General features: G+C 45.7%; 1 protein-coding gene across 1 annotated transcript in view; it reads right to left on the bottom strand.

The window, feature by feature from the left end:
• Positions 1-12,159, bottom strand: part of PCSK6 (proprotein convertase subtilisin/kexin type 6) — a 195,625-nt gene that overhangs the window by 124,710 nt on the left and 58,756 nt on the right. Inside the window, exon 3 of the mRNA XM_077124015.1 lies at positions 464-574. Within this exon, the coding sequence (XP_076980130.1) occupies positions 464-574 (111 nt within the window). The remainder of the gene's footprint in view (positions 1-463; positions 575-12,159) is intronic.

The raw sequence follows: 12,159 nt of genomic DNA, 5'->3' as shown, positions 1-12,159 counted from the left end.
TGCAAACCCAGCAGATGGGTACTTGCACACTTGTAAGTAAGGAGGAAATACCTTTTCATGCTTTACATAGCAGAGATTCTCTTTCACCCACCTAGATCCAGAAAGAATAAACTAGGAGTGCTCCATTTGCTTTTCCTGTGCCCAGCAATTGGTTTATTATTTCCCCAGAGAATCATAGGTAGGGTGAGGGGATCTACCCAAGGAGAGCATATTCAGAATTTAGTTAGTCGTACACGTTGCTCAAATCACTTGCCTGCTCAAAGAGCACATCCTGGGACTTTCACATAATATCAGGAATAATTCATAAGAAAGTTTATGTTGCAAACCTTAAAGAAGATGAATGTGTCTGTCTGAATGCAGCTTTGTTGGGGAAATGAAACACTCCCTACATGCAAACCCATCTAAGGGACGAGGTACCATGAATGTCCCCATCCCGTGGGGAGGGGACCCCTTGGGTACTCACCATGTACCACATGTTGGACCAAATGGGGTCGTTGAAATAAAGAGCGTGAGGCTCATTCCGGGACTGTCTCTTCACCCTGCGTCTCACTTCTTGTTGCTGAAGCCATTTCACCTACCAGGAAGGAAGACAGTTACTAGTTATGTTTAAAACACTCTTCTGATTTTATGGAGCCTCTCTGTAGGTACTGTCGGTTCTCTTCTCATGAATATCTGTGGCCTTATTAGATGTTTTGGGTGGGAAGTTCCAAAGGGACATTTTCATTCCAAAGTGACTGTAAGTGAGAACTTGTCTCAGTAGGTGGAAGGGGAAATGATAGCACTCTGGAAAGATTCTGAAGTCACTCTATTAAAAGAAAATAAAAATGACCTTGTGAAGTTGCCAATAAACTATCTGGTGACCCATGTCCTGGAAAAAAAGGAAATCTATGCAGAGGGAAGGAATGAGTGATGAGAGGGAAGGAATTGTTTCCTCAAAATGGTTAGCGGAAGTTGGAGGCGAGATGTTGTAGTACAGTGAGGAAGTGAATAAGCAAATTACTGTAATTCACACATTGGAATTTTGGGCAGTCAGCAGAAACATGGTAACAGGAAATCCAATGGGGGACACAAAATATTAATAGTGGCAATCCTCTGGTGGTGATATTATTGGTAATTTTAAATTTTTAAATTATTTTCAGTATTTTATAAATTTCCTTCCTAGGCATGATTTGCCTTCAGAATCAAGAAAACAAAAGTTTGAGCAGCAGTATACATGCACTGACCAGGAGGGAGCAGGACTGCCCAGGTCTAATCCCAGCCCCACCCTTCACTAGCTCCTGGGGATGATCATGGAGCTGTCATGAGGCTGAATACACGAATTGTGTGTATGAAGCACTCACATCAGGCCTGCGCCCAGGGGTTACATCCTTGCACATCTTGTCAAACTGGAAGAGTTTCTCCACTTTTAAGAGCCCATGGGGGAAGGGAATCACAGCCCACAAGTCTCCATGCAGCGATCCCCCTGATGCGGTAGCATTTGTGGGCGGGGTGGACAGGGTGAGGAAAGGACCAGACCTACTCTCTGGGAGCTCAGCTCAGCTCTTGCTGGAGGCTGGAGGCAAGCAGATGAGGACGAGTGTGGCATGAGCTCTGGGGAGGTGGACAAATCAGGCAGGCTGCCTGGAGGAGGCAGCAAGGGGGTGGGCCCTGGATGTGCAGGCCAGTGGGACCTCTACGTTGCGAGTCCTCTCCTCATCCCCAACTGCCCTCACCGATTGGCAGGGCTGGGACAGCTGGGAGAAAAGGGAGAGGGAGGAGGAGAGGGAAGCTCTGAAGGGTACGGTCCAGGCTGAAGACCCCTGGCTGGCCTCTCTGCAGTATGGAGCCCTGTGAGACCCAGTAGGTCCCTCTGGCATCCCTCAGCCTCAGATTAGCATGAGAATATACCCACAGATTAGCATGAGAATATATCCACACATGCCTCACATTTGGAGGAGGAGATTGACCTCAAGACCATTTTGGACTGATAGGCCAAAATGCCTAGAAGGGTCAGGACTCATTCCCACTGCCAATGTGATTTGTCTATAAAACACCACCTTAGAAACACTGCAGGAGCTCAAAATCAATTGTGGTTAGAAACTAAAAAAAGCCTCAGCACCAAAGTCCCAGGTAATAAATCATTGCCATGGATAGATGCTTGTACGGAAAATAAAACTAGAAAATGAGATATTTTGTTCAGAACACTCTCTGATGGCATTTTCCAACTTCACCATATATTAGTGCCTGAACTAGAAAGCTTTTATTTGGTATAAAATATCTAGGGCAATATTTTATAATCTGTTAAATGTCCCATTTTAAAATAGAGTGGCACATAGATTACTGAAGGGCTCCAAGCTCCTGGGATCCCCCCAACCATCTCGTAAGGCTGGGCTCTGGACTCACAACCCATCTTAATAACGTCTGGAACCTTCCGCCTGCAATGCTCACCAGGCTGCACTTCCAGTCACAGAGAAAGAGGCAAACTCTCCTCTTATAAGCCCAAGTGACTCTCCCTGAATAGGTCCTGTGATGTGGGAAAGAAGTCATGAAAAAGTACCTGTTCTAGTTTGCTAGCTGCCAGAAAGCAACAGAGCAGAAATGGAACGACTTTCAAAAAGCGGAATTTATTAAGTTGCAAATTCACAGTTCCAAGGCCATGAAATTGCCCCAGTTAAAGCAAGTCTATATAAATGTCCAACCTAAGGCATCCAGGAAAAGATACCTTGGTTTAAGAAGGTTGATGAAGTTCAGGGTTTCTCTCTCAACCAGAAAGGCACATGGCGAACTTGGCGGCATCTGCTAGCTTTCTCTCCAGGCTTCTAGTTTCATGAAGCTCGCTCCTAGGGTGTTTTCCTGCTTCATCTCCAAAGGTCTCTGGCTACACAGGCTCTGTCGTGGCTCTAAAAAGGGACTCTTCCAAAATGTTTCCTCTTTTAAACGATTCCAGTCAAGGCCCACCTAGAATGGGTGGAGTCACATCTTCCTCTAATCAAAAGTTAATACCCATAATTGGGTGAGTCATATCCATGGAACAATCAAAAAGCTCCCAGCTAGCATACTGAATGAGGATTAAAGGACACGGCTCTTCTGGGGTCCACCTCAAATTCAATAGGCACAGTATCCTAGCGGGATGAAAGCGCAGCAGGCCTCCTGGTCCCTGGGCACTGGAAAGAAAGCCAGCGTTACCTACCACACATCCTCAGGGTGGCGTGATGTCCTGGGCCCGTGGCAGCTGGGGGCTCCCTCTTTGGCATGGCATCAGGGCAGTCCTCTCCCCGTGATAAGCAACCAAGGCATTCTCAGTCCATATTCATAACAAAATATTAGCCAGGCATGAGGGCTTCTGGGCCCAGAAGCTATAGAAATGCTCCAAAGGTAACCGTACAGTCATAGAGGCTGACCTGGCCAGCGGCCACTTGGTCTGAACATCTCTGTCCAGCAGAGGAAGCCAGCCTGCTTCCCTATTTCCTCTCCTCACGACTGCCTGCCTCTCATCTATTCCATGATGGACATCCAGGAAGTACAAGGATATCCTGGATCCATACTTCATACCTATTGCCAAAAGTGAGCTATTCTGCTCCATCTTCCTTGGTTACTGGGGATGGTCGGCAGGGGTCCTGTGGCCATTTATTCAGGCTTTGGTACTTACTGGGGGCTGGCACTAACCTCTGGAACATGAGCTTTTATATGCAACTCAGGTTGGAACCCAAGGGCCATCTGGTCTACCTAGGAAGGTTAGAGGTGTGCCAAGGATGAAAAACCAAGTGACTAAAACTTTACCTCTCTCTTCCTTCAAACACAATGGCACTTATCCACGCTAAAGGGGTAGCTCACACAGGCTTAATAGAAGGTATCTTAGTTTGTGGTGCTGTCGTAACAAAGACCACAGACTAGTTGGCTTAAATAAGAGGAATTTATTGTCGCAGTTTTGGAAGCTAGCGGTCCAACATTAAGGTGTCAGCAGGATCGTGCTTCCTCTGAAGTCTGCAGGGTTCTGGTAGCAGCTTGCTGGTAATCCTGGGCTCAAGCTCTGTCACATGGCCATCTCTCTCCCCATCTGCTTCCTCCTGACCCCGTGTCCAAACATCCTCTGCTTATAAGAATTGTGATCATTTTGGTTTAAGGCCCATCCTTACCCAGTTTGGCCTCACCTTAATGAATAATACCTTTACAGTCAGGTTTACATCCACAGGACTGTGGGTTTTCACTTGAATATATCTTTGCAAGAGACATGATTCAAACAATAATAGAGGCTCTTCATCATAGAAACAGAGATATTCCTTAAAACAGAGGAACAAATAATTTACAGTTCTTAAGGTTGCGTCACTCATAGAATTGATTCTTCTGGAGAACTCACACACAAATGCGGATGGTGAGATAATAATGTTGATGGTGAGAGTGAAGAATGGAAGGGGGTTTCTCTTGTGTGCCCCTTGACTATTTAATCTTATGTATATAACTATCATTCTTAGAAAAAGTAATGAAAGATTCTTTGTAGGATTTCAAACTTCCTTCCTTTCCTAAAGGACTAGGACAAATGGGAAGGCATAATGTTTCTCTGGTGTTTATTTGGATGTCACTTTGCATTGAAGCTTCAATCATGGTCCATTCACCAGATCCCTCGAATGTTTAGGGTGATGCTCAGATTCTGTCATAGTGAAAAATGTACTGACAGAGACAATACATAACACATTTATCTACTTTTGAAATTCATGGTCAGAGATATTTAATTTGGAAGACAAGATAAGCCCTAAACCAAAGTAAGCCCATGAATGAGGAAACCCAGGGCAAAGTGAAATAAATTTGTGACAAAGTGTATGTAGTAACAGTTTAATGACAGGGTCCTCAACCCTCTCAGGGAGAGGAGAATTTTTTTACTTCCCCCAGAACCTTCAGGTCACTGGACTGAAGAAACAGAAAATATTCCTAATAAGAAGAGCCCCTGCTCATTCTACATCATTCTCCTTAGGTTTTGTAATCAGTTGAATTCTCTCACAGTTCTGGAGACTAGAAGTCCAAAGCAAGGTGTCGCAGTGTGCTGCCCCCACCCCAAACATATGCTCATCCAAAACCTATGAACGAGATCTATTTTGAAAAAAGGCCTTTGCAGATGTAACCAAATTTAGGATCTCAAGATAAGATCATCCAAATTACTTGGTGGCCTTAAATCCCATGAAAAGTATTTTTATAAGAGAAAGGGGGATATTTGGGACATGGAGGAGGAGAAGGTCATTTGAAGACTGAAGTGAGGTGGCCACAAGCCGAGGAGCACCTGAGGTCACCAGAAGTTAGAGGTGGCCAGCAGGATTTCCCATACAGCCCTCCGAGAGGGCACTGCACTGTGGACCCCTTGCTTGAACTTCTGGTTTCCAGAACTGTGAGAGAATAAACTTCTGTCTGTTTTAAGTCACCCAGTTTGTGATACCTGGATATGGCAGCCCTAGGGAGATTAAGGTTTAAATCACAGCCTTAATCGGGGCTGAGGCTCAAAATGCTTGAAGATCTGGGGCTGTTCTGCTAGAGCAGGAGCTTGGAAGGCCCCACTCTTTCTGTTTTTCCCTTCAGCTCCCAACAATGGGCCCCCAGAGGAGGGTGCCACAGCTGAAACTGCAGGGAGGAGGCCTGAAGGTGCTGGAGGGGACGAGGCAGAGGCTCTCAACCAAACCAGAATGGCTATCTTAGTACACCCACTGGGCGCCAGCATCAGACACCCATACTCAGGCCTTGCCCCTTGCTCTCAAAATGGCCACTCTCTCTCCAGCCCTTTGCTCTCCCCACACACCTCTCCCTGCTGGCATCTCAAATTCAAGATGCTCCAAGTGAATCCTGCCCCTGTCCCTGCCCCTACTTCCCCTCTCCAATGTAGTGGTACTAAAATCCACCTGTTCCTTGAGCTGGAAAAACTACAATTCTCTCTAATTTTAATATCCCACATTGTCTTTAAAGATGTCCCCTCCTGTCCCTCCATTTATTGCCACAGCCACTCTCTCAGTTCAGCCCTGGAGCCCCTTGTATTTGGACAGTCACAACAGCCTCCTAAAGCACATCTGGCCCTCTCACCCCACTGCTCCCCCGTGGCCCACCACCTCACAGGGCCTGCCAGGAGGCCTCTCTAGCTTATCCACACAGCTTCACTGCCCAGCAGGCCCACGCTGCTTACAGCACCCCTGCAGGCCAGGAATTTCCACGGCTTGGTGCCTTCTTTCTGACACCCCCATCCTGTCCTCACTCGGCTAACTTGCATTCATCTTTCAACACTCACCACTTGAAAACCTTCTCTGACGTCCATGGAGTTGACAGGGTAGGGCCATTTTCAGGGCTCCTACGTCCATATAGGAACCTTAACCTAACAAGCAGATGGCATCTATTTAGAAACTCAACTTTTGCCTCAGACAGAGAGATCATATAAGGAGGGACATATCTCAATAGTCCTTGTCTTCTCCAGCTCTTCGCAAAGGACCTGCCCTGTAGCAAGTACTTGGCCAGTGGAGGTTGGTGGGCCAAAGTATCATTCTCTTTCTTAAAGAAAAAGCACACTGGAGACTGACGCTGGATGAATGCAGAGTTAGGTGTGTCTCCATAAGTGGTCAAAGGCTTATCTTACAGCTTGCTCTCCTAGCACCAGCCAGCATCCCACTGTTATTGGGTACCTCCTGGAGGTCAGTTTGAATATGCTCCACATGCCCCTGCCTGTACATCCCATGAGAATAGGGGCTGTGTCTTTGTTCACCATTGTATTTCAGTGTGCCAAGCAATGCACTGCAACTAGGAGGAGTTCAGGAAAGGTTTCTTGAATGAATGAATGATGTTAAGTGAACAGGCGTCACAGTATAAATATGTTGTAAACACAAATAGATTTTTTAGAAACCTCCTTCTGAGTAGAACATGCAATTGGGCCTGAGTGATTACTGGATGACATCTGTTAACTTTTAGTGGGAGGCCAACTATAATCGGTGTTAAGTGAGAGTACAGTTTGCCAAATGCCACTTTCCAAACCCATATAAAGTGTCCTGATTTCTTTGAAGTCCAGTTGTGAAGGTGGCATTTCACTCTGAGCTTTTTCCTTTTATCCATTTTCTGTTTGTATATTTCCTGCTAAATAGATTACTTATCCTACAAAGTTATTTATGTTCTGGGGAAGAAAATTCTAATCACGAAGAAGAGTTCATAATAATTGTCTCGAGATTACACAAATAGCAGCAGTTACTCTGTGCATGCCCCTCTTCAATTTTTTTTTTTTCTGGGAAGTTAAACTAAATTTAGGCATCTGTTGAATGTCATTTTGTAGATAAGATGAAGTAAAAGTTAGAAAGAATTAACACAAACGAACCGAGTCCCAGGAGAAGCTGTGCTGGCATCCCATAAATAGCCTGCGGATTAGCCATTGATTAGTCATGTTATTGAGTTGTAAAAACCATTCAAGTGTCGTTGCAGCAGGAGTGGTCCATGCAGCCTCCTACCACAGAGTCTTACCCACGGGCCTCAAGCACAATACTGTGCAGCTGGAGACACTGGCTTCCCATAACCATCCTGGATGCAACAAGCCTCAAAGATGAAGATTCTGAAACTTCCTCTCATAAGCCAACAGCACCAAAAAGAGCATGGAAGCCCATCAGCTATTCCATCCAAAACCAATTACCTTGAACCTATCTTAAAGCCCTAGAACCTGCCTTAAAACCCTTGACCCTGTCACAGGCCCACTATGGCTGCAGAGATTCATGGGGTGTGGTAGAAGAGGCTCCACATTCAAATGCTTCTAAGTCACAAAAGGCATTCATGGAAACCACCCCACGCCACCCTCCCAGGGTTCCTATGCTACCCCACGGGGAAGGGTGACTGAGGTACATATCCCAATCAAGACATGTTCTTAATCTTAATCCTCATTCCTGTGGGTGCAAACCCACTGCAAATAGGATCATTTGAAGTTGTTAATTTTAGTCATGGTGTGGCCAACCAAAGTAGGGTAAGCCTTAATCTGTATTACTGGAGGCCTTATAAAAAGCCAGAAGTCAAAGAGAAACATAGGAGGCAATCAAGGACATTATCAGGTGTTCTAGTTTGCTAGCTGCTGGAATGCAACACACCAGAGACAGACTGGCTTTTAATAAAAGAGGATTTATTTCTTCAGTTCTTCAGAGGAAAGGCAGCTAACTTTCAACTGAGGTTCTTTCTTACATGGGAAGGCACAGGGTGATCTCTGCTGGCCTTCTCTCCAGGCCTCTAGGTTCCAACAACTTTCTCCGGGATGATTTCTTTCTGCAGCTCCAAAGGCCTGGGCTGAGCTGCGAGTGCTGAGATGAGGTATGCCAAGCAGCTTGGGCTGTGCTACGTTGAACTCTCTCATTTAAGCACCAGCCAATTAACTAAAAAATCATTCATTGCAGCAGGCATGCCTCCAAGCTGACTGCAGATGTGATCACAAACAGATGAGGTTCACATGCCATCGGCTCATGTCCACAGCAATATAACTAGGCATCTTCACCTGGCCAAGTTGATGCCTGAATCTAATTACCATGCCAGGTGATGGGAGGCAGAGATGCAAGCTACAGAACTCTGAGGATTACAGCAAGCCAGCACCCCAGAAGGTTGCAGAACTTGAGGAGAAAGCACGGCCTCACCAGTGCCTTGATTTTGTACATCTGGCCTCCAAATCTGTTAAACAATAAACTCCTCTTCTCAAGCCAACCAGTCAGTGTGTGGTATTTGCCATAGCAGCCTGGCAAACTAAGGCAAGAATGCACCTGAACCATACTGCTAAATTTCCTTAAAGTGCCAACCAGCTTGGTTTGTTGACAGTTAATTTTGCACAGGTTCTATTTTTCATGCACAATTGTATCCAGAGCAAAGCTCCTCCCAGCTTGCTCATTTCCCTTTTTCCCCTTGGCTTCATCAAAGTGGATGACACATTCTGTAACTGTGGAAGGACAGGGGGACTTCCCTGTGTTTTTGGCCTGTAATAAACTAGCTTTAACTGCACACCAGTGCAACTCTGGGAAAGGAGTTAGAGGCCTAAGCATCCAGGGGTGTGCCAGTTTGAGAGGATTATGTACCCTAGAAAAGCCATGTTTTAATCTTTTTTTTTTGCATGGTCAGGCACTGGGAATCGAACCCAGGTCTCCAGTATGGCAGGCGAGAACTCTACCTGCTGAGCCCCCATGGCCCGCCCCCATGTTTTAATCTTGATCCATCTTGGGGAGGCATCTGTTTCCTTTTAATCCCTATTCATCACTGTAGGTGGGAAACTTGATTAGATTATCTCCACAGCGATGTGACACGCCCAATTGTGGGTATTACCCTCTGATTAGAGGGAGATGTGACCCCACCTATTCCAGATGGGTCTTGATTAGTTTTCTGGAATCCTTTAAAAGAGGAAACATTTTTTGGAAAGAGCAGTAGAGCCAGGAGAACCATGAGAGCCCATGTAGCCAGAGATCTTTGGAGATGAAGAAGGAATATGTCCCTAGGGAAGCTTCATGAAATAAAAAGCCTGGAGGGAAAACTAGCAGATGTTGGCATGTTCACCATGTACCTTTCCAGTTGATAGAAAAAACCCTGAACGTCATTGGCCTTCTTGAACCAAGGTATCTTTCTCTGGATGCCTTAGATTGGACATTTCTATAGACTTGCTTTAATTTGGACATTATCACAGGTTTAGAACTGTAAACTTGCAACTTAATACATTTCCCCTTTTAAAAGCTGTTCTGTTTCTGGTATATTGCATTCTGACAACTAGAAAATTAGAATAAGAGGCCTCCAAATTCTAACATCTTTTCCAGGAGAAAGCAACTGCATTAGGGATACCATAGAAAACAAACCTGCCATATGCTCTCTCTCTTTGGGAGGCTGGGCCACCTGCCTGAGCCTCGGCCTCCAACCTGTAAAGCCAGAGGTTCAGATCAGCCCATCTCAGACTCTTTGTGCTCCAAGGTCCATGCTGCTTAGACCTCTATTCCCATCAACTCTTCTGCACACCTTGCTGGGCCCATATTTAACAAGCTGAAAAGCTGAGAAGGTTGAGGGGTGACCTTAAAGAAAGAAAAAGAATACTCTCTGAACAGTGGGTATTACTTCAAAGTTTGCAAGGTGGGTCCTTTTTCTCATTTGTAGGCAATGGCAAATGGACTTACTCAAGTGAGTGGCCAGGGTAGGGGTATGGTCCTCCAAGGAATCTAAGGATGGGCTTACGTCTCTGGGAAACCCCCCAAATTGTGTGCAAAGTGGAGTGGTCATATGCCAGTGGTTTATTTATTTTTTTCCTCTAAAGAGAAAAAGTCCACAACTTTCAGCACATTCTCTAAAGGGGCCTGCGATCCCCAAATTGTTAAGCACTAAGCTAACTACACTGGAGGGAAAATACAGATCAGAACTTTCCATGTATGAGGACTTGATACCAAGGCTCTTATCTTCCTGCAGTACTTGTTCTGTCCATTTGGACATAGGCCAGTGGGTGTGAAAGCACTTTGAGTCAGAGCTATTCATTCATTTGTAAGCTAGTTTGTATTTTGCTGAAAGGAAACAGAAGGTACATCTCTCCCATTGCATGTCACCTCCTCCTCCATTCCAACAGAATGGGTGGCTGTAGCCGAGCTTTCACCTGTAAAGACAGGCACTGGTCCATGAGTCCAATGTCCAGCCGCTGGCAGTGTGTCATCATTTTAGGCTTTTGCTATATAGGGTCCACTTCACTAACTCTGGCCATCTTTAAGACTTTTTTTTTGGTATGGGCAGGCACCGGGACTTGAACCCAGGTCTCTGGCATGGCAGCTGAGAGTTCTGCCTGTTGAACCCTCTTTAAGACTTTTGACATAATTTAACCGATTATGGCCACAATTCACTTCAAAGGTATTTACACAGATAGAGGTTGATAAGCAAATAACAGCTATAAGGCATTTATGAAAACCTCATCTGTAAAAATGGAGATACGTTTCAACAAACATTTGCTAAGCGTCTACTGACTATTTTTTACCAGGTAGTCTGCTGAACTTATAAGGGAGTGAAAAATAAATGAGGCACTGCCTAGGTTCTCAAAAACTTGGTAATCCTTGGAAAGGAGACGGGCTTGCACACTTCTCACGATAAACTCCTCTCGCTCAGAGATGTCTGTGGACCAGGCCAGATCAAACTTCCCATCGCCCATCCCTTAGTTTGGGAATACTGAACCCTCTCAATACTCCAGCCACCTCCTGGCAGTGTCCTTTGCCAGCTCTGTCTCTGTTGCTTATCCAAGCAAACATCACTAGCTATTGTTGCCCCCCAAACAGTGTCATGTATGCCTACTCCTAACCTTTGATCTCAACACTATTTCCAAAATGTCCAGGACATGGAGGTTACAAGGAATAAAAGGTAGGGTTCATGGTCTAACAAGTTGGACAGTTAAGCTTGATTTGTCAGGTTTCTTTATATGCACTGCAAACTTCAAAGAGGGAGGCACAATTTTTTCCCAAGTTTATATGACTAGATCCCTTTCATATGGCACATCTCCTGTGCCGAGGGATCAGCTGGGAATGAGCAGTGGAAGTGGAATAAGCAGGGCCTGGCTCAGTTTCTAGCTCCGCCACTTTACATGTGAGTCCTTGGGTGTTGAGCTAAAAGCAGTGAGCAAAACAGACCTGACTCCTACTCCTCCCTCTCCTGGAGTCCTGTGGGGAAGATAGGTATTAATGGCAGAATCTCACAATCCTAGGATAGCTGTACAACTGCTAAGAAGAAAAAGTCAAGTCCGAGGAATCTGAGTGGGCTTGCTGGTGAGAGGGACATCTGAACCAACACGGGAGAGTATAGAAAGGATAAAGAGTAGGGGATGGGGGAGTATTCTGTGCAAAGGCCATGCAATGGAAGTGAGCAAAGGTCATTCAAGGAATTTCAAGTCCACAGTGGCCTACAGGGGGCCATGGGGAGGTCAGAGCAAGGAGAGCCTGGAAGATAGGGGTAGGATTTGGCTGTTTATCCTACGTGGTAGTGGTACAATCAGACATAGAGAGCAGACTGGTGGGAGGCAAGGGTGACCCAGTGGGCTGATCAGGAGGCCAGTGCAGCAGCTAAGGTGAGAAAAGAAGGAACGCTGGCCAGAGGTGGAGGTAGAGATACAGAGAAATGGGCAGAGGTGAGCTGGACTGGAAATAAATGGACCCAGCTGATGGAATGAATTTGGGGTGAGAGAGGCTTCTGGCTTGTATAATG

This window comes from Tamandua tetradactyla, chromosome 12 (assembly GCF_023851605.1).
Source record: "Tamandua tetradactyla isolate mTamTet1 chromosome 12, mTamTet1.pri, whole genome shotgun sequence".
Classification (NCBI taxonomy): domain Eukaryota; kingdom Metazoa; phylum Chordata; class Mammalia; order Pilosa; family Myrmecophagidae; genus Tamandua; species Tamandua tetradactyla.
Note: the sequence above shows the minus strand (reverse complement) of the source record. Positions and strands in the feature narration are given on the sequence as shown.